Raw genomic sequence first — 25454 nt, forward strand, 5'->3', positions numbered from 1 at the left:
CCCCAGACCCCGTGGCAGAGCCAGAGCGGTGCCAGGGTCCCGTGGGATCCCCCCAGCTCCGTCCGGGATCTGCCCAACGGCCGGAGCTCACTAGTCATTTCCCCTTGTTGGGGCTGGTCGAGAACTTTGGCACGGAGGGACTGCTGCCATTGGGAGAGGCTCTGTCTTTACACAAACAATGTTTTGCTGAAAACATTTAAAATATCATTAAAATATTGTTAAAAATAGCAACAATACGAAGCCAGAAAATGAGCTGATGTAGCTGCCTGCAGCTGATCTGTATCCCGCACTCGTGCAGATCTCCACAGCCCCGCTCACCCGCAGGCTCAGCGGCCAATGCCCCGCGGCTCCGGGCGCTGGAGTCACCTCCTGGCGCTGGAGTCACCTCCTGGCGCTGGAGTCACCTCCTGGCGCTGCCGAGACCCTGGGCCCGACGTGGTGCCACGCAGCAGCGCTCAGCACCCCAGGCCCACAGCAGAGCCGCGGGGAGCTGTGCTGCAGCACGGGACAGACACTGACCAGCCCCGAGGGCAGCCAGCGACCCCACGAGATGCAGCGCAGGTTAATTTGGTATTCACGCCCAACGCACCGGGTTCTCTTTGTCGATATTGATCTCGGGCTCCAGGATGGTCATGGCCGGGCACTGCTGCACCCCCTCGCTCACACTGGCCCAGAAGTTGGCCCCGGTGAAGTTCGAGCACTCGTGCTGCAGGGAACACCTGCAACGAACAGGGCATCAAGTCGGGGTCAATTATTTTTAAAACTGGTGATAAAAGTGTTGACTTCCTTGTGAGGGAAGATCCTCAGAAAATCCTGTGCCTGCATCTTTTTCTCCATCCCTGCAGCTAAGCCTAAAGCTTTGCTGCTATATTTGAAGTGCCTGGTTGCCAGGATAAGAGCACGTTCTCGCACCAGGACTCGGGCTGAGCGAGAGCAGGCCAGCCTGCGCCCAGCACTGGGACCAGAAGGTGACGTTCTGCCTGACCTCTTCCATTTGTAAACACAGAGTCTGATTTTGTAAATCCCTCTTTGAGTGTTGATTGTCTCCTACTCATAAATACTAATTGCAACGGCACAGGATGGTCTTTAGCAGGGTGCTGGCGCTCTCGGCCCCATGGCTGGCTGCCTGCAAGATATCCTTTGCGCTGGCAGCAGCATAACGATGCAGCCACAATTAAATCCTGGCTCTGAAGAGCATCTCAACCATTTGAGATCAGATGCAATTGTTTTTTAAAGTATATATTTCATAAGAAACAGACAAAGACTAAAGGCAGTGTGACTGTGTGGAAATATAAAAGGCACCAGAAATTCTTGCCCGGGCTTGAGGGCCAAAGGACACAGCAAAGCGCCCCAGGACACAGCCAGCCCTACCTGGTCTCCATCGTGCACCATCCGCAGTAAGCGTCGGCAGCAGCCAGGCACTCCGTGCACGTCGAGTACTGGTCGCAGGCAGCCACCTTCACCCGCGTCATCTGCACGACACAGCACAACTGCTTCCACATGTCCAGCACCACCGCGGAAACACTCAGCCCAACCGCCACGCGCCGGCACGGCCGCACGTGACACCCGGTTCTGGAGCTGCTTCACCCCTCAGCCTGCACCGAGCCCACCACAGGGACGATGAGGAGCAGCCCAGCACCGCACCCTGCTCCCGGCCCAGAGGCGGGTGCTCTGTACCACCTGCCCGCAGGGACCAGCACAGGCAGCGGCCCGTATCCTGCCCGTGTCCTGCCCGCCCCCTGCACAGCCCGGCACCGCCTGACCTGGGCACGCAAGGACGCCCAAGGGACGGGGCTGCTGGCGGCGGTGCGGTCACCACAGCGTGCGCACAGCGTGGAGCTGCTCCCTCTCAGCCGGCACCGCGGGAGCAGCCCGCGCCAGCCAGGCTGCGGAGCAGCACCGCACCTCTCTGGTGTGTCAGATGGAGATGGTTTCACAGCTTGTCCCTCCCTGTGAAAAGCTCTCACTGCAGAAAGCGCCGTTCTAGACAGAGCTGAACGCTATCTGGCTATTTACAAAATGACCAGAAAGCAAAACCACTCTGGAAACCTTAATTTGTAAAGAAATCAAAGTACCCCAGGGGACTTGCTCAGCAGGAGCAGTTGGAAGGAAAGTGTGTCGGCTTCTGCTTTTTCCTCCCTTAATTTCTAAGCATTTAGGAAGAAAAACGGAGTCGTTTGGCACAGTGGGGACTGACAACGTGAGGTGCTGAGAGCCCTGAGCCCCCACTGGGTGGGCGCCCATTGCAGAGGGGAGAGAGGAGGGTCCCCAGTGCCGCGCTGGGCGTTTGACCGAGCGCAGCGAGGTGCACGGCGCAGCCGGCTGAGACGCTGGCTGAAGAGGCATCCCAGGGGGTCTGCGAAACGATAATGGCCGATCTGCAGGGAGCGAGGCTTGGAAAATACAAATGCAACATGTAACATTTGTGGCTGTGCATCTGTTTTGACAGGTGAAGATGTAGCTCAGAGCAAAGCACAGCGCCGGAGCGCCCGGCTCCCGCCGGCCTCCCGTGCCCGCCCCGGCCCGTCGGTGCCGGCCCAGCGCCCGCTCCTGCGCCCCCAGCCCTCTGCCGCCTCCTAAAAGCCTTCTTGAAGACTGAGCACTGCAACTGGGGGGTTTCTATACAGGAACAACCTCTGCTCATTTCTGCACTCCTGTAAGTGGATCCCTTTTGATATCTTGCACTCTCCCTTTTAGCTGCCACCACAAAGACAACAACGCCTGACAAGGGGGAGAACAGACAGGCACAGGTACCCCCAAACACCCCCGCCAAAGCTCTGAGCTTCTTGCCTCTGCCCACTAACGGCAAAGCAAATTTCCCTGCCCCTTCCTACTCCCAGCTTAGTGCTGCTGCCAAATCAAACGCGCGATGCTCCAAGGACTGTTCTGCTGCAGCCCGACGCTCTCACCTGATACGAGGTCATCAGATAGAGGTAGGTGGGATCAGAAGGGTCGAACTGCATGACGGGGTGGACGGGCTCTCCGTACGCCACCGAGATGGATCTCCTGCTAATAACCTTCATGGCACTGTCCAGATTGATCTGTAGTGACAAGAAGCCGCTCACTGAGACCATTTTTCAAACACTATGGGGAGAAGATTATTCTTCCTCAGTTACAAACAAGAATCAAAGTGGTATCTAACTGTGTTCCATATTCCCAAGCACTGCAAACCTCTCCTCAGGGAGCTGCGGTGAAAAGGTGTCTGGTACGGCACAGGAGCCCCGGCTCGGCGGGACCGGCCCTCAGTCCCTCTCTTTAAGCCCGTTTGGCGCTGCCGGAACACCGCCGGTGCGGCTCTCCCCACCGCACGGCTGACTCCAGTGAACACGGCCGCGTTGCGCTGGCTTCACCCTCCCGTAAGCGGCACCAGCCCTTGGCCCTCGTTACACACTCGTGTGCATTGCTACCGAGAACACGGCATTCCCAAAGCTTCACGAAGAACAGCCAAAATCAGCAACAGGGCCGTACAACACGGCACCCCTGCTCCCTGCGCATTGGAAAAGTAAGTGCTGTCACTTCTGGCCACAAGGAGCTTGTCTCCCCGCTAACTCCAGAAGCCCTCGGCGGCTGTCGCAAGAGCCAGATCCTACCCTGCCCCATGAATCACCAGCTGGAGCGCTGGCGGTGACGGAGGAGGCGGCGAGCATCAGCCTGCCTTTCACGTCCCAGAATGTCTTGGCATTTGACTTGAAAACTCAGCAAATTAAATGTGGCATTGCTGAGAGGTAATAACAATAGGGCTACACGATTCTGCATGACAGTCACTTTTCAGCTTGAAACAGAAAGGGAGTGAGGAAAATTCTTACCTCCTTACAAGCAGGGAAGGCAATAATTGTAAGGACCAAGCATGCCTCTGCTCTCTAAAGTCTGGATTAATTAATTAACATAGGATTAATTAATTCTTACACTACAGCAGCACCAACATGTCCTAGTAAGATAGCATGAGCTCAAAGCAGAGGGCTTCCCTGTGCTAGGAACTGTATGTAAGCACTGCAAGCTACCATGGAGAAAGAGAAGGGAACTGGCATTATCCCCATTTTAAATGCTGGCTAGCCAGAAGCTCAATAGTCTGCCGGGACAGAGCCGTGGCAGTGCAGGGAACACCGGTCACAGAGCCGTGGTGGTGCAGGGAACACCGGTCACAGAGCCGTGGTGGTGCAGGGAACACTGGTCTCTGCTGGGGCAGAGTCGTGGCGGTGCAGGGAACACCGGTCACAGAGCCGTGGCGGTGCAGGGAACACTGGTCTCTGCCGGGGCAGAGCCGTGGTGGTGCAGGGAACACCAGGACAGAGCCGGGTGTTGCAGGAGTACACGGGCTGCACCGGTGAGGGCAGAGGGGCTGAAGTCCTGGTCAGCCCATCACAGCACCTTGTCCACAGACTGCCAGACCTGGACACGCCGGGACTCACCCGACAGACCTCTCTGCCCCCGTCCGCTTCGCGGGCACAGCAGCCGGGCACCCCATGGCCTGGCACCCCAACCCAAGCGCTGCTTCTCCGCTAGCAGCTGCTGGACGTGGCGCTGGTGAGGGCCCCCATGCCCACCCCCACCCTGGCAGCCGTCACTGCTGCTGCAGGAGCTGCTCCAGCACTATTTCTGTCCCTTTGCTGCCTTTTCTCAGGCAGCAAATCTGAATGATAACTCACGCAAAGTATCTCGTATCCCATGCCAAATAACAAGGAGCCCCAAAGGTAAAAGGGCTTCTGGTTATGCAGCTGTGTTGTAGAATTAGATTAGAGCTATCTGAGCAAATTATCCCAGCAAAGGGTAGCCAGGAGCCTCTCCCTAATGGAGGCTCAGCAGATAAGGCTGCTTTCTCGGAGATGATAATGGAAGCAGAGCTGTTAATGCCGTGTGAACAGGGCTGCGCTGCGTGTGGCATGTGCCGATCCTGCCCCCTGCACCTGGCCGGGGGGCTGTTTCCTCCCACCCCCCTGATTTACCTGCCCCCGGGCAAAAATCAAAGCAAGGCGCTTCTTTGTGATCGTTCCCACGTTTCTGCCAGGAGCACTTGGATGCAAGCGAAGAGATCAGATTAGTTTTCTTCTCTCCAAGCATTTTGATCCAATACTCCACATTACGCAGCGCTCCCCCCAGGCTGGGACGAAGCAGGTATCCGCTGCGCCTGCTCCGGCGCCTGTCTCCGCTGGGGCCTCTTGCTGCTGAGCGCACACCCAGCTGCTGGGGCTGGCTCCACCAAAACTTCCTCTGGCAAACCTCAAGTGCTAAAGTCACTGAAACCTTGGCCTTGCATCCTGGCTCTGGAGCCGGAGTGCTGCGCTGCCCTGCATTGCCTTTGGCACAGCATTTCAAACAGAAACTCCATCAGATGCGTGGATTCACACCTGCTCTGGACTCAGCTGTGCTGAAGCACCTCTCGGTGATTCCCCTGTCTACACGGAGCCTTCAAAACCATCAGCTCACAGGGAGAATTTATTAGAAGAGCTGTTAATAATTAAACGCTGCACAATGATGTTTCCAGCATAGGGTTCATCAAGAACACCCTGCTCGCACGGCAGCCCTGAACAGTAATTAACGGCCACCAGTCACCAGGCAGCACAATCACTGTACAGATTACAGCAGCATCCAATTACTTCTTCACTGCCAAACGAGAGCAGGTGCTCAGATAAAGTCGACAACAGACACCGTCCCCTGCGCAACCCAGAGGTGCGGGAAGGGGAGTCCCCGCCACCCCCACCCCCGTCCCCGCCGGGGCCCCACTTGCCTTCAGCAGGGCTCCGCTGGCCGTGCCCAGGAACGCCACCGTGTAGTTGTTGACGCTGGCCACGGCCACCGCCGTCAGGCCGCTGTAGGTGAAGACGGGGCTGGCGGCGAGGGGGTTGACGATGGCCAGTGGGTGCTGCAGATGCGCGGCTCCACAGTCCAGCTGCTCCGGCTGCAGCTGCGGAGAGACACGAGACACGAGCGTCAGGGGCTGCAGCCGACACCCGCGGGTCCCCGCAGCACCGCTCGGTGTGGACAAACCACCAAGCCCTGCTGTGCCCAGGGAAAACCCCTCACTGCCGGGTCACACAACAGGAGAACGTGGCTGGTTAACACGGGAGCGAGGAGCTGTAACAGAGCCTGTTCCGACCGCCACATCGCCCTCAGAGCCAGACACAGGGCAGGCTGTGCTGGAGATGAGCTGTGCGAGCTCTGCCCATGCCGCGCCACAGCAGGACCAGGCAGCACCGGGACCGCTGCCGGAGCCACCAGGTGTGGGGCACGCGAGGGCTCCTCCAGCCAAAGGCCCATTTGCTGCAGCAGCACCCTCGCATCAACCAAGGCTGGTGTGATGGTGTAACGGGGACAACGGGCTCTTTGTCCCCCTGTCCCACTGCAGCACGCAGCGGGCTCTTCCCCAGCACGGCGCTGGAGGCCCCTCGGGTGCTGCGCCCGGGTGACTCCCAGCCCGAGACCACCTCCCCGCCGAGGAGGCGGCTCTGCCGCGGGCTGGCCCCGTGTGCCGCCCGGCGCTGCCAGGGCTCCCCTGCTGCGGGTCCCCACGCGGGATCGGCGCTCGCGATCGCTGCTCAGGATCAGCGCTCAGGATCAGCGCAGAGCTGCGCTCAGCCGGGTGCAAGCCCAGCAGACATCTCTGGCTCCTTCCCTCTCAAGCAACAGGCGAAGCAAAAAGTTTCTCCAATAAAAGAACTCAAAATATTTTTTCCCCAAGTGAAGAAGTGAGAACAGAGCCAAGGGATGAGGAAAAAAGCAGCTTGCTGGAGACTCTCGGGACTGTAAATCCTGGCTGTGGTCTTGCGGCTACTGCAGTCAACAGCAGAATTTACACTGGGACAGGATGGGACGGGACAGTGCTGAGCAGCAGCGGCACTGTGCTGTGGGACATGGAGGAAAGAGCAGCGGCTGCAAAACTGCCCAGAAATGCTGGGGCCCCCAACCCCGTCCAGGCTCAGTCCTCAGCCGCTCACCATGCCCCAGGGGGCAAGTACAGCTGTGCCCTGTGCCCACAACCACAAGATGTTTGTTATTTGCTTCTGGCTTCTGCTTTCAAGCTGTTCCTCAAAGCTCCAGGGGAGCAGGAGCTGCCTTTGCTGCAGAGCAGTCAAACCGGAGCCAGCAGGACGGCGGGCGCTGCAGCCCCAGCCAGCGCTGTCCCACCGGACACGCCGCGCGCGCCAGGGCTGGTGACCAGGGACAGGGGCTGGCATCGAGCTCCCGCGTCGATTTGCCACCAGGTGCCGAGGGGAGAGGGCAGGGGATGACTGCCAAGGACTCCTCATGCGTGAGCCTTGCCTCTGAGCAGGCATTTGGCTCATCTGGCCTAAAGCAAGACAACAGACTTTACTATCCTGTGCTAAATTAATTAGCACAGTTGCTCCATGACAGCAGCACTGAAAATGGGACTGATGCCTCACGTTCCTCCTACCCGGCCGAGACGCACCCGAGATTTATGACCACTCTCACCCTGAATCCTCCGAGACTCTCCTTGTAATTTCTGCTCAGACGAAGCGGATGGATTCAACGACGTCTGAATATCACAACAGTCTCGCTGCCAACAAGTCGCTCCTGCAGCAGCTTTTACCAAGTGCAGCCGCAGATGACGGGCACGTTTCAAGGGCCATTACCGCATCATCTCCAGCACCACTCCAGCTCATCCTGAGAGAAGCCACCACGGCGCTGTCACCCTGCCCGGCGCTGTCACCCTGCCCGGCGCTGTCACCCTGCCCGCGTGGGGCCGTCGTGCCGGCGCCGCGGTGCCCGCGGGCCGCTCGCAGCGCACCGCGCTCGGGCCCTGGCCGCGGGAAGTCCTTACACAAAACCCGGGACAAGAGACCACTGGCGGATTGCAACCCACGCCCCTAGAACTGAGCGCATTTTACACCTTACTGAACTCAGACATAACGTGCATATCCCTTCCAAAATCATCATCAGGGGTGCTAATTTAAGCAGAACAAACGCAGGGATTTGAGGCTGTATGTGTTAAGAAAGCGGACCGCATGCCTGCAGCAGGCAGCAGGAGCTGACAGCCAGCCTGCTCAGGACACTCCTTCCTCCCTGGGCTGAGTGCACCAGGGCCTCTAGTTTAATTCCCTTATTATCGTTATCATTTCATTCATAGAACCAGACTAAATCTTCAGCTCTCCCCTCTCTTCAGACCACCGAGGAGATCAGGCAAATCTTCAGGTTTTGCAGCAAGTGTGTGAGAGCCAGGCAGGATGTCCTATGAGCCCAGACCCCGTTTGGGGTGCACCCCCCGCCCCCCTCCCGGCCACAACCACACGTCTCGGGTTGGTGTCACATTACAGCAACATGTCCCTGGAAAAAAATGGGGAAGAAACTTGCTAAAACCCAACACACACGCAAAGCAGCCAGGCTGTGCCTCGGGGAGCGAGGGCGGCGTCCCCCGCAGGTGGGGGGACAGAACCCCAGACCGCGGCAGGGCTGGTGACCCCTGCATGGTGGGGCTCGCTCCCTGCACCCCCAGACCACGGCAGGGCTGGTGACCCCTGCATGGCGGGGCTCGCTCCCTGCACCCCCAGAGCACGGCAGGGCTGGTGACCCCTGCATGGCGGGGCTCGCTCCCTGCACCCCCAGACCACCGCAGGGCTGGTGACCCCTGCATGGCGGGGCTCGCTCCCTGCACCCCCAGACCGCGGCAGGGCTGGTGACCCCTGCATGGCGGGGCTCGCTCCCTGCACCCCCAGACCACGGCAGGGCTGGTGACCCCTGCATGGCGGGGCTCGCTCCCCGTGCCCCCAGACCATGGCAGGGCTGGTGACCCCTGCATGACGGGGCTCGCTCCCTGCACCCCCAGACCATGGCAGGGCTGGTGACCCCTGCATGGCGGGGCTCGCTCCCTGCACCCCCAGAGCACGGCAGGGCTGGTGACCCCTGCATGGCGGGGCTCGCTCCCTGTGCCCCCAGACCATGGCAGGGCTGGTGACCCCTGCATGGCGGGGCTCGCTCCCTGCACCCCCAGAGCACGGCAGCGAACGTGCTGCCCCGGGCGGCAGAGCGGGTACTCTGCACAGAACCAGCCGACCCCGCTGCCCTGCACCCAGCAGACACCAGACCGCTGGACACGTGGACAGACAGACGGGAGAACCTTCCTCTGCTCAAGGCAGTGCCAAGCAGGAGCCGACACGCTCGGAGCTGCAGCTCGGTTCACATGGGACCGAGATGAAAGGATTGAGTGTTGCGGATGCAAGTGACTTTGCTAAATGGATTTTGCAGGTTTACAGCATTTCATTGTATTAAAAAATAAAATCGCAGCCAAAATTCTTAAGTGTGTATGTTTCCCCCTATAGCTGAGCAACGCGATTTTTTTATACTGCACAGAGGATATGGCAAGCCATTCATGTTTCTGATTTAATGGTCCCTTCCATTCACAGCCAGACCTTTAGAAATGCACTTGGGTTTACTTATTTGTCTTGGGGATTATCATCTCCAGCCCCCCTTCAGCACCCTTTACCGACACGAACCACCCCGGGCGCACAGGGCTCCTTCCTGCCGAGAAGCGGAGGCACGGGGGGCGCTCAGCCCCGTCTCGGCAGCGGCTCCCGGGGCAGCCACTGCCAGAATTTCTCTGCCAGCGGCTTCTCCGCCCCCAGCCCGAGGGACTCGGCCCTTTCCTCTCGCAGGTGGCCAAAATCACGGGAAGTTCCTTATCTGCTGCGCCTGTGTATAAATCACACGCTTCAGACCTCGTATCAGCACAGAGTGTTTTCCACAGTAAACAGGACGTAGCTATTCTCAGACAGGCCAGCGCTGTCAATGCACTTCGGCCACACACATCCTTCCTCCGAAACACCTTTCTTCAAATTACATCAGCTCTTCCGACCGACGCGCAGGAGACAGATGGTGTGTCCCTCTCGGGGTCCTGGGGGAGGGTGACGCGCTGAGCTGCTGTCTGTGACCGCGGCACCGAGGGGACACCGCACTGCGCCACGTTACAGTAAACAGGATGCGGCCGAGTCACGTCGCCCCGCAGCGCTGGGCGCGGGGCCACGCGGACACCGCACCGCGGGGCGCTCACCGGCCTCTCCCCGTGGAACGGGCCCCATCCTGCTCCATCCCCAGCCAAACTGCCTACCCCGAACCGGGGCAGCGCACGCTAAGTTCCCTTCCAAAGCCAATCTCCTGCTATCACCTGCACTTTAAAATAGCCCTGTGGGCATTTGCCACTATTTTTCTGCTACACACGCTGAACACTCAGTAACTCATGGAAATATTGCGTGGGTCCAGATTCAGATCCTTCTGCGCCCAAAAGGGTTGACTCTGCCACTTGGATGCCACCGAAGAGCCGCATGGGCGCGAGCGGGGGCAGCCCCGCTGCGGCCGCCCAGCAGCGCCCCCGCCGCCCCGCAGCGCCCCCGCCGCCCCGCAGCGCCCCCGCAGCCCCGCAGCGCCCCCGCCGCCCCGCAGCGCCCCCGCCGCCCTGCGTGCAGGACGTGAACTCCGCGCTTCCGCGGAACGTCACAAGTGACGCGACTAATTCAAACCAAGGAGCCACCTAAGGGGAGAGTCAGTCAGATCAACCCCACTGCAAAAACAAAGCGGGACAGAGGTAAAGGATTCCCAGCCACATCAGAGCTCAAGAGTTCAGCTCTTTTCATGGTGTTCAGTTCTTTATCCCAGGCCTAAAAGGAGCAGAAAAAGCGATTTCCCAGAGTTTCCATGACGGGCCCCGGGCGCTGCGCCCCAGCGCAGGATGTCCCCGCGGGAAGGAAGTCTGCTGGAAACAGAGGGAGGAAGAGGAGTGGTGAGGAAAACCACGGAATGCGCTGACTTCTGCATCCTGTGTTTGTGACCTTAAAAATAGTCCTGAAGCAAAGATGGGGTTTATTTCTGAATCAAAAGCAGGCTGCAGCTCCGAACAAAGCCCCGCGGCTCTCCCTCCGCCCGCCTTGGTGCCGCGGGTCCGCAGCGCCGAGCGCGGCCCCTCGCACGCGCGCCACCGCGATTACTGCGCTGGCCCCAGCGCGCCCGGAGTCCTGGGAAAATGACACAGCCAGCACCCGATAATCCGCTCCAAACTTGTTGATTTGTGGGACTTAGCCATCGTCTTCATACGCTCAAAATTTGGCAGTTGCTCCCACACAACTGACGTTTTGAGGCCATTAAATCTGTGATAAAACGGCTCTGGTTTTATCTCTTGCCTTGCTTAACATAAACCATTAGGCTTTTATTAACATTTGGGTATGACTCAGGGAAATCTCTGCAGAGAGAATATCCAAAATAATTCGGATACCGTCCGAAGAGAATAGCAGGACATGGACTCAAAGTTGAACTGGAGAGACTAAAAAGCGACATGGAAGGGCTGCACAGGCGCGGCAGGAAAGCGGCAGAGGGAGCGGCGGCAGCACGCCGGCCGGCGCGGCACAACCAGCGCAGCCCGCGCCGCGGCCCCGGCACAGCCCCGCGCCGCCTGTGCACACAATCACGCGTTTATCTGCCGCAGCCCGGCTACCAGAGCTGTCAAAACAGGCTCCTTGGGACGCCTGCAGGAAAACGCCATCCGCAGAAGAGGCCTCCACTGTTCAGGCACTCGAGATCTAAGTGGTCTCTAATTGTAGTGCTGCCGCAAGGGCAGGAATTAGCACAGAGCTCTTCTAACTTCCCATCACATTTTTGAGGCAACGGGAGGCAGATCAATGTGCACTCTCGGCCAGTCGAGGCACTCGGGCTGAGAACCTCTGATAGAATGAATCTTGCTGAAATTTTCTCAAGAACCATCCACACTAAGTAATCAGCTCCCCCCAGCACAGGAGACATCCTTTAAGAAAGGCTTACAATGAGATTTGCAACCTGCTTTCACTGTTTACTTAGGCCACAAGTTTCTAGAGCGAGAAAGCAGCGGTTTCCTGTGCTCTGCACACCTGCACGGTGCCCGTGCCCCAGGAGCCACCCGCGCGGAGGTGCCGGACGATGCTTCAGCACCGCGGCTCACCTGGGAGGGCAAAGCCCAGGCTCTGGCTGCTGCTCAGCAGCGCAGCCCCGGCAGAGCTCGCGTGCAGCGCAGCTGCTGCCTGCAGGAGCCCAGCGCGGGGAAAGACGCGCCGAGAGACCGGGACGGGCCCGGGGAGCAGCCAGGCTGCGGCAGAGCCAGGCGGTCTGTGACAGCGCGGCCAAAGCCCGGCAACCGCCTGAACAAACACGGGCTTCCTGTGGCCACCCGTCTTGTGCTGCGTCACCTCAGGTGCAGGAGGAAAGGGTGGGGGTGTCACAACGGGAGCCTTCCTCGGGCGCTGGGGAGGATGCAGGAGCTCCGGGGAGTCCCTGGAGGCTCCAGCTGGCGGTTAGATGGTGTGACCAGCACCTCCTCCATCTCCAACTCCTCCAGCACCTCCTCCTGCGGGAACCGGTGACCCACGCCTGTCCATCGCTCCGCAAGCCCCAGCCCCGCCGTGCTGGCCCCGAGGCTGAACCACTGGTAGAGAAAGCCAAGGGCAATGTTGAGAGGACCTGCTCTGCACCGACCTCCCCCAAAACCCCTTCCCCGGCCGGGCAGCCCTGCACAGGTCCCTGCTCGCCACGCACATGCCAGGAGCTGAAACAGCACGTGCAACTGCACGGGGAATGCTCAGAGCAGGAAACAGGCAAAAGTAGCAGCCTTTTAACTGAAACTGCACATCCTTCATGCTGCCAGGAAGACTGGTCAAGCTTATTATGTTAGCCTTCATCCTGCATTAAATACAATACTTCAGATTATACGATCAAATCCCCCAGGAACGGGTAGGCAGAGGGATTAGCGAACAACAGGCTCCAAAGGGGCTGTCACAGTCAGAACAGCCTGTAGTTCGGCAGCGAGAGCTTGTCTGTCCTTTCAACTGACCCCACTCGGCGCCTCCGCCCGGGCCCAGCGCGGCGGGCAGGGAGCAGCCGAGCCGCTGTCCCAAGGACGCTCATGCTGCTCTGAAAGCCAAATTAACTTGTCCCCCTCTAAACCCTCTCGAGTCTGATGCCTGATTTGTTCAGGCTGTACTTTCTCAGCTGCTCCTTCCACTGCTCAAGCTGTGTTTCTCATTTATGTTGAGCTTTGGCTTCAGTAACCAACCTCAAACTATACGAACTCCTTCCCTCAGGGACGAGTCCAGGGTGAGCCGTGAGCTGGGCTGTTCGATCTTCAGAGGTTAGATATTTTTATTATCGCTACTACTAACACTTAGCACTTCCCATGCTCCAAGCGCTCTGACAGCGTATCTGTGCGATCTGGGCTGGAAAAAGCGTCCATTAAAGTAACAACTTCTTACCTAACACAACTGGTCTTTTGCATGTGCCGGTTCAAGTCTGCTTCATTTAGCAATAGTTCATAGCAAATGTTTTCCTGCATTTTCCTCATTAGTTCTTCCAAATCAATTAAACTCAGATAATGAGCAGAACCCCCTGCCCGTGCACACATCCCCAGTAAAACGCGGCTCTGGAGGCAGCGCTGGTGCGCGGGCACCATGGCGCACGAGCCCCGGCACCGCCATCCAGACACAGCAACGGCGGCTCCCGCCAGCACCCAGCACCGCACCACGGAGACATGGAAAACGCCTTTTGGCTCATTAACCGAGCACCCCAAATGCAGGAGTGACCAAGGCATGGAGATGTGGTCCAAGGCAGACATGCGCGGGTCTGGCGCCCAAAATCCAAACACGAGCCTGCGGCTTCGCCAAGGTCTGAGACTCAGGGTTTGCGCCCTGGGCTCCACCAGCCCCACCGCGACCCCGAGCTCCCGCGGCCGATGTTCACCACGCAGCAGCAGACCCAGAGACACGACTGGTGTGCTGCCCGTGGAGGGGACAGCAGAACGACCCTGAGACAGAAAAACCCTGAATATTCAAGTTAACCCCCCAGCCAAGAAGAGCCCAAGGGGATGCACCTCTCGTCCCAGCCCTCGCCGGCCAGGCTGTGCCCATCCCCGCGTCCCTTCCTCCCAGCGCCCGCGCGCCCCGAACGGAGGCGGAAGGCACGGGGCTGGCAGCAGCACAGCGGCTCTGCTCAGACCGCGGGCCGTCACCGCTGCACGACACCGCAGCCCCATGTCCTCCTGGCCCCGGGGACATCCTGGTCCCAGCCCCCAGTACGGCTGCGTGCGAGGAGCCGGCGGATGCTCCCACGCTGACATGCAGCAGAAAACGAGGTGAAATCATCACGGGCCTTCACATCTGCGCTGCCCACCAGCGTGCCACGGCTCCCGGGGCCGAGCGGGCAGTGTGACACGGTGCCTGGGCAGCGAGCCGCCCCTCGCCCCGCCGGCCCCGCTCACCGCGGCAGCACCAGCAGAGCTGCTCTCCAGATGCTGGAAACCAGCGCTGCTCCCTCCGCTCAGACACATCACTACGTTCTACCGCTCTCTCCGCGTGGGAGATTGCCAGGGACAGCCCGCCAGCTCTGCACTCGCTGCACGGTGTGACAGCCCAACTCGGAAGAAAACAAGAACTTGCAACCATTTCTTCACCAACCAAACAAAAACAAAAGGCAAAGCAGAGTCCTCCTGCAGATGCAGGGATCAGCTCATCACCACGCTGTGCCCCTGGGTACCTGTGCTGGGGACGGTGACACAGCAGCACTGCACCCCCGTCCCTCACCACTCGGTGCCGGGGGGTGGTCACCGGTGCCCGCACGTGCCGCGCAGAGCCCGCGCCGGGAGCTGCCGCAGTGGGCAGCGTGTGGCCGCGCTCAGGTGCCTCTAATTGATTGTTTCCAACCGCTGCTGGTCCTGGCTTGCCCTGTGTTTGCATTAAATTACCACAGCCAGGGGCTCAGACCTATTATGTTTCCAGCAACCTGCTGGAAGAGGTCACCAGAGCAGCGGCACCCGCCGGCACGGCTGCCTTCCAGTTTAAACAGACGCCTACTGGGATTTTCAAGGCGTAGTGAGGCGTTTGTACAGCGTCCCCAGGCATCCGTCCACATCTCCAGGGGCTTATTCAGCTCTCCAGGTGCCCTCAGCCCCACCAATCTTCTCTCTCAAATACCGCAAAATAGACTCCAAAGAATCAGAAAAGAGATGGCAAGTCCCTTCATTTCCACCCACCAGGACCCTGCAGCTGAGCTGGCACCCACGGGGGCTTCTGGGGAGCAGGTTTGTGTTCACGGGTGGGAGTCAAATGCCCAGACTGGAAAATGTCTGGGGATACACAAATAAAGGTGGTTGAAAACCCCTGAATTCAGGGGCTGCTGCCAGGACAGGATCAGCACCTGCGCGTATGAGCTGCGTGTCCTCCTGCCAGGATGTGCCTCCCCGAGCAACACTGGACTTCGCCAAAATGATCCTTTTCCTGTTTTCCACCTCAACCATTACTCAGTTACAGGAGATTTGATGAGCTCAGTGGATCCAAATTAATCTGAATTTCTGGCTACCCAGAATAACAAGGTCTGCGCAGTCGGCTGTGGTTACGGCTCTCCAGAAAGCCGCGGCACTCGCCCCCTGGGCCAGCACCGGCCACCCGCACCAGCAGCCGCTTTCTGTTCTCCCACCTGAAGCTGCACAACTGCTGCTCTCCAGGCACAGGAACCGCCGCTCTGAATTTCCCTCCACAACGTGGGATCTGTTTGAGCTTGAGATGTAAAGCAGGGGGAGCCCCGGGGCCCGTTCCCACCACCCACCCCAGCCGCTCCCAGAGCCGCGCGGCTCGGCACGGCACCGCGGCTCGGCACGGCACGGCGGCTCGGCACGGCACGGCACCGGGTGCAGGGGAAGCCCCCGGGCGCCAGCAGCCCCGAGCCCAGCCCGCTGGCCCCACCGGGACGAGGCTCACGGCTCCTGCCCCAGCTGCCTGCGTTCGCCCTGGCTGCAAACAGAACCTCGTGTTCTCACGTGAACTCCCAGGGAAACACCCAGCAGCTGGTCAGGACTCGCTCATCGCAGACACAGGGCAGGTACGCGGCGCTGGGGTCCGAGTGCGGAGCCCAGCAAAGCCCAGGCTGTCCTGAACCGCTGTCCTGGGCAGCGCGCGGGGACGGCCGCGTGCGGGACGATGGCTGATCCAGCTGTGCAGCAACGGGGCACGTTAGCGACCCCAAACACAACACGTCCTGCAAAAAGCAGAAACTGAGTCTGCTACGAGAGCTCCTGCCTCATTTTTAATGTACAAATTAAGTGTAAATTCCCAGTTTCCTTTCTGTGGCTAATCCTTCAGATTTATTTGAGTAGATGTAAGGTTAGAGCACATTTATCTTCATGTTTGGAATTTCTAAATTATTATAAACCAGCACTTCAAAGTAACTCAGCTCCTAAAAAACCCAGTCCCATGGAGATGCCACAGTATATTTGGACAGTAAGTAGCTGCTTAGTCATATTCCCACGTGTATATGAGGGTTTTTTTTCTTTGGGAACATTTTCTGAGTGGTTTCAAACCACAGTTCTGTGCCCAGGCACACAGATCCGCGGAGACTGTTTACACAGCCTGCCCAAGGAGCTCGTTTCATCTAACCAGCCCTTCCAGTGAAGCTCACTGGTGGGTATCTCATCACCACACCACAGAACACTGTGCTCAACGAGCATGCAGGATCTGACACAAAACCACAAGAGCCAGAAACTTGAGAATTAATGCTGAAACGCATCATTATCCCAGGCCGCCGTGCCCACGGGTCTCAGCACAGGAAACAAACTGGATTTTCAGCCTTTTTTGAGTCGCAGCCCCCAAAACATTTCCCAGGAGAGACGCAGATCCCTGGCCAGCAAATGTAAGTCTAATGAATACAAGTGTGCCTGCCCTCGTTACCTCTCCAGGAGAGTTTAGAAGGAGATCATGGGGCTCAGCACAGGAACCACAGAGTCCAGCGTCGCTGGGATGAAGTTACCAGCTCCACTTTTCCTCAGCTGTGCCTGTTGGCCATGCAGTGCGTTCTGTTTTGTGTTAGACCCCTGTGTCAGCCCCTGTGTGCACCCCCGGAGTGGGAAGGTTTGAAGAGATGGCTGGAAACCCGCATCCACTTGCCCTTGTGCTGCAGCCACGGCCGGGGCCGGGGGCTGGGGCAGGGGGCTGGGGGCTGGGACTGCCCAGCAGCCACCCCCTTTCCTGGCCAAAAGAGCAACTGCTGGCTGGAGCAGCACAAAGGTGCCCGCTCTGCCCCCCGAGAGGTGGCGAGAGGATGCCATGGGGGACACAGCGGTGGCACAGCACAGCACAGCTGTCCACAGCGCAGGACCGGCTGTCCTGGCAGTGTCAGCAGTGCCGGGGCAGGGACGTCCCGCAGGGACACCCCGCACGGCCATCGGGAGCCAGGACGGGTCCCACCCCGGCTGTTCCGCAGGGGCTCTGGTGCACCGCAGCAGTGCCGCGCTCCAGCCACGCCGCCGGTGTGACCTTCAAAGCCACCGCGCCACAGTCCTGCTGGGGCGGAACAGCTCAAACACAGAGCAAACCCGCTCGGGGTCCCTGGCTCCGACAAGCGGCACATCGCCGCAAACAGCGCTCAGACAGGCTGGGCAGAGCTCAGACTCCTCTGCTCCCCTGGGGCTCAGGGCCAGATTCCACCTGGGCTTCAAGTGGGCAAAATGCAGCAGTGACTTCACGAGCATTTCATTATAACTGCATGTGTTACAAAGACAGCCCAGTATTTGATACAAAACTCATTATAAAAAGCTATTTTTGTTGAGGGAAAGCAATCCTAGTGCTCACCCACTCACTCTCGGTATAAGAACCCAATCAAACTAAATCCTTCCCTAATACATCCTCCTTCCCCTAAGCTGCCGCTGCGAATTCACCTCCTCGGAAAGGGACTTTTCAGCAGCACTCACTGACACAACCAGCCAGCCCCCCCTCCTGACCCAGACCATGCTCCTCCGCGTGTCTTCTCCAGGTCTCACAAAGCCGTTAAGCATGTGCTTAATTGCAAGTTAACAACTCCACCAAAGAGACAGGCCTTCTCCCAGCCTGGGGATGCAGGCTAACCGGCCGCGCCCCTGGCTAACTGGCGGCGCCCCCAGACTCACCTGCCCTCGCATCCTCCTGCACAGCCGGTCCCACACGGTCGCAGCGGGAGCCGAACAAGCGGCTGCCACCACACCGACCACAACCACCCGGGAGCGCTGCCCTGCCCGGGGATGAAGCTCCTCCGTTGGTACCAGCCTCACCCGACCCTGTCATGACACTGATGGGCAACCAGCCTGGCCTCCCATCAGCGAGCAGTGCCGCGGGACGCCGTGGGGCTGCTCCCAAAGCCACCGCTGGCAGCCGAGTCTGCCGCTCCCCGGCTGAGTCACAGCGATGCTGCAGGAGAGGAGCATTCAATTAGGGAGAAGAGCACACAAGGGGGCAATGATTTTCCTTTCACACCACATTACGCCTAACAGCCCGTGCTCCGCATTTGTAACAACCCACTACTCCAGCCCAACGCACGCTCGGAATGAATCAGGCCATCATTACGGGTTTATTTTTTCTTCCAGAAAGAGCTTAAAACCCAACCACCTAGTCCACAGGAAGAGCTAATGAACCACAATTTTGATAATACTGGAGCATCCATCAGCGATGCACAGGCAAAAGGAAACCTGGAAACCCACCAATGGGTGGAGAAGTGGAGCTCGTAATGGGAAGGCAGCGAGATGCTGATCTGCTCCACCGGAACAGCTGCTGCTTTAATACATTTTCCTGCTGCGTTCCCAGGGCTGGGACACAAAACGTATTGGAGTATTTCATTGTCTTGAAGGTGGAAACTGATGTTAGGTTTCTGCAGCACAAAGCAACACAGTATTACAACTCTTCTCCTGACACTGCCACTCTGGGGCTTGAAAACGAAAACAGCTTGTTAACTTGTTGGCAGTTCTAATGGCTAAGTAAAAAGCAAAAATAAGAAAGCACGCAAGCAAGCAAGCAAAGCTCTCCTTCTGACTGCTAAGAAGGTTTCCCAGCAGGCTTGGTCAGCGATTTCAGAGGAATACGCTTCAAATAAATGGGAAGTATAGAAATATTAGGCATGAACGAATATTAATTGTATGCTTCATTTGTATCCTGCTGTACTTGACATCAAAGGAGCTCAGAATAGCTTTACAAATGCAATTTTACACTACGTGTAAGTTAGGTTTCTCAGTAACACTAATAAATACAGGAGTAAAGCAAGTGAGGAGCGGAGGCACCTCAGGTTACAGGACGGCTCAAGGTCAGCAGCAGCAGCAGCGTCAGGCGGGGCCACAAGCCGGTTCTCTCCGCTCACCCCATGGAACCACCGAGCACCCTGCTGTCTCCATCCGAACACACTCACAGCCTGATTTCATGCAGTGCTAAACACGGGGGGCTTCTGCTGACTCCCGCAGCACTGGCAAGGCCCAGGGAGCTCCCGCTTGCTCCTCTGAACCTCCCGTCCCGTCGCCCCCGCTTCCCGATCACGGGCACCCTCCACAGGCAGCTTTGGTGGCACCAACACACACAGCACCTCTGGTCGCGCTCCCCACCCCCCCAGGGAGCAGACAGAAGGGGCACGTTCTACAGCGGCCCAAGGATGGACCGAAATCTCATTTCTGCGCTGTCTTCCTGGAGTCAGTAAGGAATTTGCTGTCTAAATACCTTACTGGAGACAGTGCTTTATATTTTAAACAATTGCATTTAATAGACCAGTGTTACTCATTATTATTTTCCTTACTGAACAAAAGTTGGAAAAGACACAGTCTTCCAACAGTCCTGGAGCACTGAGGAAGCCCAAGGGAAGTGGGTGTGCTGCTGCCATTAACTTTCAGTGACAAGGACAACTGTCACCGTTAACCGAGTCCCAGCACAGCTCCTCCTCTTGCCCCGCCTGGCAGAGAGCGCTGGATCCTGCCGGGGCTGGTTCGCGGGGATGCTGAGCTTCAGCCACAGCCAGCAAGCGCCGCGGGCGCCTTCCCGTCCTGTAAGCGGGACTCCTGCCCCCAGTGACTCGCCCGAGAGCCGTGACCGTGCCAAGGCTCCTGACTGGGTTCCCAGTGTTAACACACAGAGTCTTTGTGGAATTAAGTCAAAAGCCAGAACAACTACCAGATTTCCTGGCTGTCAGGCAACTTGTACTTTGCCACCAGGGAAAAACTATTCGACTTCGCTAGAGTAGGTCTATGAACCAGTGCATTAAGACTACATATTTTAAGACAGTGTGGAGATGCCACACTAAACACTTTGGTTACCATGGGAAACCTTTCTCTCTTTGCCACTGGCATTGCACAGGGAAGCCCAAGCCCAAACGCTCTATCTTGCCTTTGAAACCAAACAGATGTTTTTACGATCTTTGATGGAGCTGAGTTATGTGTCGTTCCCAGAGGAAGGGAAAAATGCAGAGTTAAAGCAGCCTTTTTTTCTTACTTTTTTCCCCCAAGCCTCGCATATCTTTAGTGAAAGGGAAAACAGGCATCTTTACCTGGCGTTAACATTTATGGCGACTCGGTAACAAATTGTGACAATGGCAAACTTTTACCCGAACGCACCAGAACCGGAGAGCCCATGTGCGCGTCCCCGGCAGGGCTGTCCGGCCGGGCCGGGCCGTGGGCACGGACCGGCAGGGCTGGCGATGCTCGCCGGCCGCGCAGGGACACCCGGGGCAGCGGGGACGGCGCGCCCGTGAGTCACCGCGGCGGGGGAACAGCGGCGTCCCCGGACAGACGGGGGGGTCTCCCCCCAACAGACACACCGACATTCTCTCTGTAGTTGCATCCCCGCCGCACGCTCTGGCTGCAGGAACAAGCAGCTGGGACCCAACCGGCGCGACACGGGTCCCGCGGGAGCGCGGAAAGGCACGGGGAGCGGCGAGAACCGAGTGCGTGGAGAGGAAAGCAGGGAGCGGAGCGTGGGGAGCGAAGAGCGGCAAGAGGGGAACGCGGGGAGCGGAGCGAGAGCAGCAGAGCGCACCCGCCCGCCCGCGGTTCGCGCTCCCGCCCGGGGGATGCGGCGGCAGCAGCGGCGGAACGGGACGGGGCCGCCGCATCCCGCCGCCCACCGGCTCCCGCGCGCGTCCCGTCCCGGGACGCACCGTCCCCGCCGTCCCCGCCCGGGTGCCGGCAGGTGCCCGCCCGTACCTGTATGTTGCGCTTCTCGCAGGCCGGGCCGGTGCCCTGCACCACGCTGTCCAGCACGGTGACCATGCCGGCGGCCGGGCTGACGAAGCAGGAGTTCCGGGCGGCCCGGATCGTCTCCTCGATCTCGGCGAAGCGGAAGACGCAGAGCGCGGACTGCGGCCGCCCCCCGCCGCCGGCCCCGGCCCGCTCGAAGACGCCGAAGAGCAGCTCCTCGGCGGGCGGCGGGGCCGGGGCCGCGGGGCTGCGCCAGACCGCCCGCGCCGGGAACACGGACACCAGGCGGGTGAAGGCGTCGGCGGCGCCGCCGCAGCGCAGCCCCAGCTGGATGTAGGACTCGGTCAGCTTCTTGGTCTCGCCGCTGCCGTTGAGGGTGGCCTCGGCCGGCTCGCCCAGGCAGATGCGGGCCAGCAGGCTGTGCGAGGGGCTCTCCTTGTCACCCGCGTTGGCCTCGCTGTTGAGCGCCAGGTAGGCGTAGGGGCGGCGGGCGGGCGGCGCGGCGCCGCGCTGCAGGAAGGCGCGGACGAAGCTGAGCTTGTGCCGCGCCTTGGCGCCCTGCTTGATCTTGAAGATGTTGTCGTCGGAGGGGTTGATGTCGAAGGTGAAGAGCTTGGCCAGGTCGCCGCGGGCGTTGAGGGCGCGGATGGCGATCTCGGGCGTGTTCTCGAAGCGGTGGTCCTCCAGGCTGCGGTTGCGGGGGAAGAAGGGGCTGCCGAAGCCGGTGTAGGTAGCAGCCACCAACAGCCGCGCCCCGCCGCCGCCGCCGCGCCGCAGCACCAGCCCCACGGTAGAGGCGTTGGGGTGGTTGGCCGCCACGTTCAGCATGCTGGGGAAGACGGTGACGGGGTCGCTGCCGCCCGGCGGGAAGCGCACGGCCACCGCCGAGATGTTGGCCATGCTGCGCAGCTGGCAGAGACCCTGGTAGATGGAGCCGCAGACGACGAGGACGCCCTGCTCGGGGTCGGGCTGCAGGATCTTGTTGTAGTTGTTGGTGAGCACCTTGGGGTGCTCGCAGGAGGCCTGCGGCAGCTGCGGAGCGTGGCAGAGCGGGCTGTCCAGCACCGGCCCCACCGCCGCCTCCGCCTCCAGCGCCAGCTCGCCGCCCGACAGCTGGAAGAGGCGGTTGACGGCCGCCAGGTAGACGCGGGAGCCGGGGCCGTCCAGGGCGAAGTTGTTGGTGGGGGTGGGCGAGAGGAACTTGCGCTGCACCTCCAGGCCGGCGGCGCGGCCGGGCAGCAGGGGCAGCAGCAGCAGGAGCAGCGGCAGCAGCGCGGGGGGCCGCGGCTCAGCGCCCGCCGCCGCCGGAGCCATCCCGCCGCCCGCGCCGCCGCGCCGCAGAGTGCATGAGCCCGCCGGAGCGGCGGGAGGGGCCGGGCCGCGGGGCCGCTTCCTGCGGAGGCAGCGCGCCCGCCGCCGAGCGACGCCCGCGGGAAGTGGCGGCCGCGGCGGGTGCGCGGCGCTGCGCGGCGGGGGGCGGCGGGGCGCGCTCACGGCCGCGCCTCCCTCCTCCGCCCGCCCCTGCCCCCGCCCTCTCGGCGCTACTCACGGGTCTCGGTGCGGGCCCGTCATGTGAGTGCCGCGAAGTTACCGATGTGCGTCCGCGCGCCAGCGCACCCCGCGGGACGGCGGCCCCCCCCTCCGCGGGAGCGGCTCCGCCGGGCGCTCCGCCGTTTTCGAGCGGGACGGGCCGGGCCGGGGGACGGGCGGGGCAAGAAGCACTTTTCGCAGCTGCGGAGCAGCACGGAGAGCGGGAATAGACATCCCCCCGTCGCCCCCGGGAGCCGGGCTGGGCGTCCCCGGGGCTGGCACCCTGTGGACAAATGTGCCAAGCACTTACGGAGAGGGGGTGCCCGGGGTGTCCCCCCGGTTTCCCGCAGCACGGCCGCCGCGCCATGGCTGCCGGGCCCGCCCCAGCCGCTGCGGGCTGAGCGCTTGGGGAGGGCGCGGGGGTCGGGGTGTCAGCGCGGCCCCCGGCCGCCGCCCGCACGGCCACAGCCCCAGGGCACCCCCGAACAGCTCCCCGGGGAATGGGGCGGGGGAAGCGCAGGCCCCCGCCGGGCTCCACCCCCAGAGAAGCTTTGCCCGCTCGCCTTGCAAAAAGCCGAGTTCAAAATAGGACCGTGAATCTCCTCTGCCCTCCAACGGGCTCTTTTTAACGGTGGAGGAAGAATAAATAAAAATAAAAGACACAGAAGTGATGATACTCCCAATTCCACCCACTGGAATGCACAACGAGGGGAACAGCCCCCAGACAGCGCAGCCTCTGATCCACCCTCCCTATCGCGCAGGAACGCTCCACCCGTGTGGGTGAAGGTGCGAACTCACGTCTCTGCAGCTCTTGTTCTTCCCTTGTCAGCAGGCACGTGAACTTACCCCCTGGCTGTGGAGGGGACCACGCTCCCGCACCGAGGAGCTCTACCAGGTGAGCTCTGCAAAGTCAGGATCCGTCCTGGGACGGGAGAATGTGCAAGGCCACGCTCTCTGCAGCAGGTGCTTGGTTTGCCCACGTAGCTGAGTGAAAGAGCCCCAGGCAGTTGCCCAGACCAGCGCCTACCTCCTGCCGCGCCATCGCGACACAGGGCACAGCTCAGAGCCCACGCAGGAGCCACCCAGCTCCTTGGGCAGCACGTCCCTGTGCAAGAGGGGCACAGCGGGGCTCCAGCACCCTGCAGGCACATTGGTCGTGGTGCTCGCAGCACTGCATGGACACATCAAGCCAAGGCGATGGCGGAGCCGACAGCCAGACGGGGTGGTTACAGGACATGGGCACAGTGTCCTTGTCTCAAGCCTGAGTTCCCACTATGAGCAGAGGCCGAGCTGGAGCATCCGCGTGATGGAGGAAGCGAAGGGGAAGCCCGTAGGCTCGGTTCCCCGTGCAGCTGCAGCACTACATCAGCGTGGCACGGGTCTCCGTGGCGGGCTGAGCCTGGAGGCACCTTGCCAGCCACAGCCAGCAGCAGCCAAGCCAAGGGCAGAGAGCTGAGCTGGTGCTTGGTCACAACCAGCCGGGAATGCTCCGCAGGTGAGCTGCGCTCCCTCTGCCCACCCCCAGCGCTGCCCCGCCTGCCCTCACGGCACCTGCCTTCATTTACACAAAATAAGCTAGCGAGCCTGGTGAGGATTCTGCACGACTGCTGTTCCGGAGAGAAAAATCCTCTGTTGTTGTCTAATCTCATTTCTACACCTGCCAATTTCCCTCACTCCCTTCCTGTCCTCCTCGCCCTCTTCAGAGCACTAATTAATACAGAACTGCCTTGGCCACGCCATGTCCACCAAAATGTGCATTGAATTAAATGCTGTGCTTTCGTGCTATCTAACTCATTGTCTCTGCTAATCATATACTTAATTAATAGAGTTATTATCTGTTTTTAAATGTGGGACTCCCAGTTGCTGGGTTTTTTTAAACTACAAGTTAGCAATTTTAAAATGTGATCATGTCTTTAATTGCATAGAAATAAACCCCCATGATCCCAAACCCTTAATCTGCCTATTTTAGGATTTCTTATGGCTGCTTATCCTGATAGTAGAGCATCTTCCATGTAAAATCAGCCTTTTAAGGCATATCAAATTAGGTTCCAGATTACAGTCAGTTTTTAAAAAAATAGGCCAAAGAACATAGAAAAATGTGTGACTTACCCAGAGGGGCTGGCACGGGCTGTGTCAGAAACTGCCCCCAGGAGCCCCGGCCCCCATTCCCTGTGCCCAGCAGTTATCTACAGAGATACAATTAAAGACAAATGTTGGTGGTATTGAAGGATTATTTGACAAAGGTTTTATTGTTGTTGTTGTTGTTAGGAAACAATCCTCTGGTAAGATGCTTTGAGGGGAATATTTTCCAGAAATGGTTTCTTACCCCTATTATCTGGGCTGTTAGAAGCTGCGGTGAGTATTTCTAATGGAGCAGTAGAGGTTTTTAAATATCTAATACACAGATCTCACCATTATTTTTCATTCAGGAAGAAAAAAAGGTCAAAGTGAAACCACATGGCTCTTGCCACAGACCGTCACCCCCAGCCAAAATCCCCTCCTGTGTGACTCCTGCCCGGGCCTAAAGATAACAGTCTTTCAGACGCCTCTGGGGGCAGAGGGGCTGTGCGCAAGAACTCAAAACCCCTTTAATTATTAATAAATATATTTACACGAGAACAGTTTCCCTTTAGGGCAAACATGAGTTACTCATGCAATTACTCAGGTTATATTGACTCAACACTGTCAAAACCCAGGATCTAATCACTTCCACACAGGGAGTATAAACACCTATTTATTTAGCAGGGTCCGTGCGCAGGTAGCGGTGAGCGGGTTTGGGAAGCAGGTTCCACGCCGGCTCCGGCTCGGCCGCCCCGGCGCTGCGGTGGGCGCAGCCGGCTGCGCCGTGCGGCGGGTCAGGCGCTCCCTCCGCTCCCAGCCCGCTGCTTGCTTTTCATCTGCTTCACTCTTGGCCTCTAAGTGTGCTATTTGGGTCATTTTCTATATACATGATTGCAGGGCAGGCTGGCAGAGACCGTAAGGTGCATTCACAAAC

The 25454-nt window shown here is 59.4% G+C and overlaps 1 protein-coding gene across 1 annotated transcript in view; it reads right to left on the bottom strand.

Annotated features, from left to right (window-relative positions):
* Positions 1-22243, bottom strand: part of PLXND1 (plexin D1) — a gene marked incomplete at both ends in the record, with an annotated part of 70036 nt that extends 47793 nt beyond the window's left edge. Inside the window, 5 exons of the mRNA XM_080350523.1 lie at positions 590-719; positions 1372-1472; positions 2910-3041; positions 5726-5902; positions 20936-22243. Of these exons, the coding sequence (XP_080206649.1) occupies positions 590-719; positions 1372-1472; positions 2910-3041; positions 5726-5902; positions 20936-22243 (1848 nt within the window). The remainder of the gene's footprint in view (positions 1-589; positions 720-1371; positions 1473-2909; positions 3042-5725; positions 5903-20935) is intronic.
* Between the last annotated feature and the right edge of the window lie 3211 nt (positions 22244-25454).

This window comes from Nesoenas mayeri, assembly GCF_963082525.1.
Source record: "Nesoenas mayeri genome assembly, chromosome: 10".
NCBI classification, from domain to species: domain Eukaryota; kingdom Metazoa; phylum Chordata; class Aves; order Columbiformes; family Columbidae; genus Nesoenas; species Nesoenas mayeri.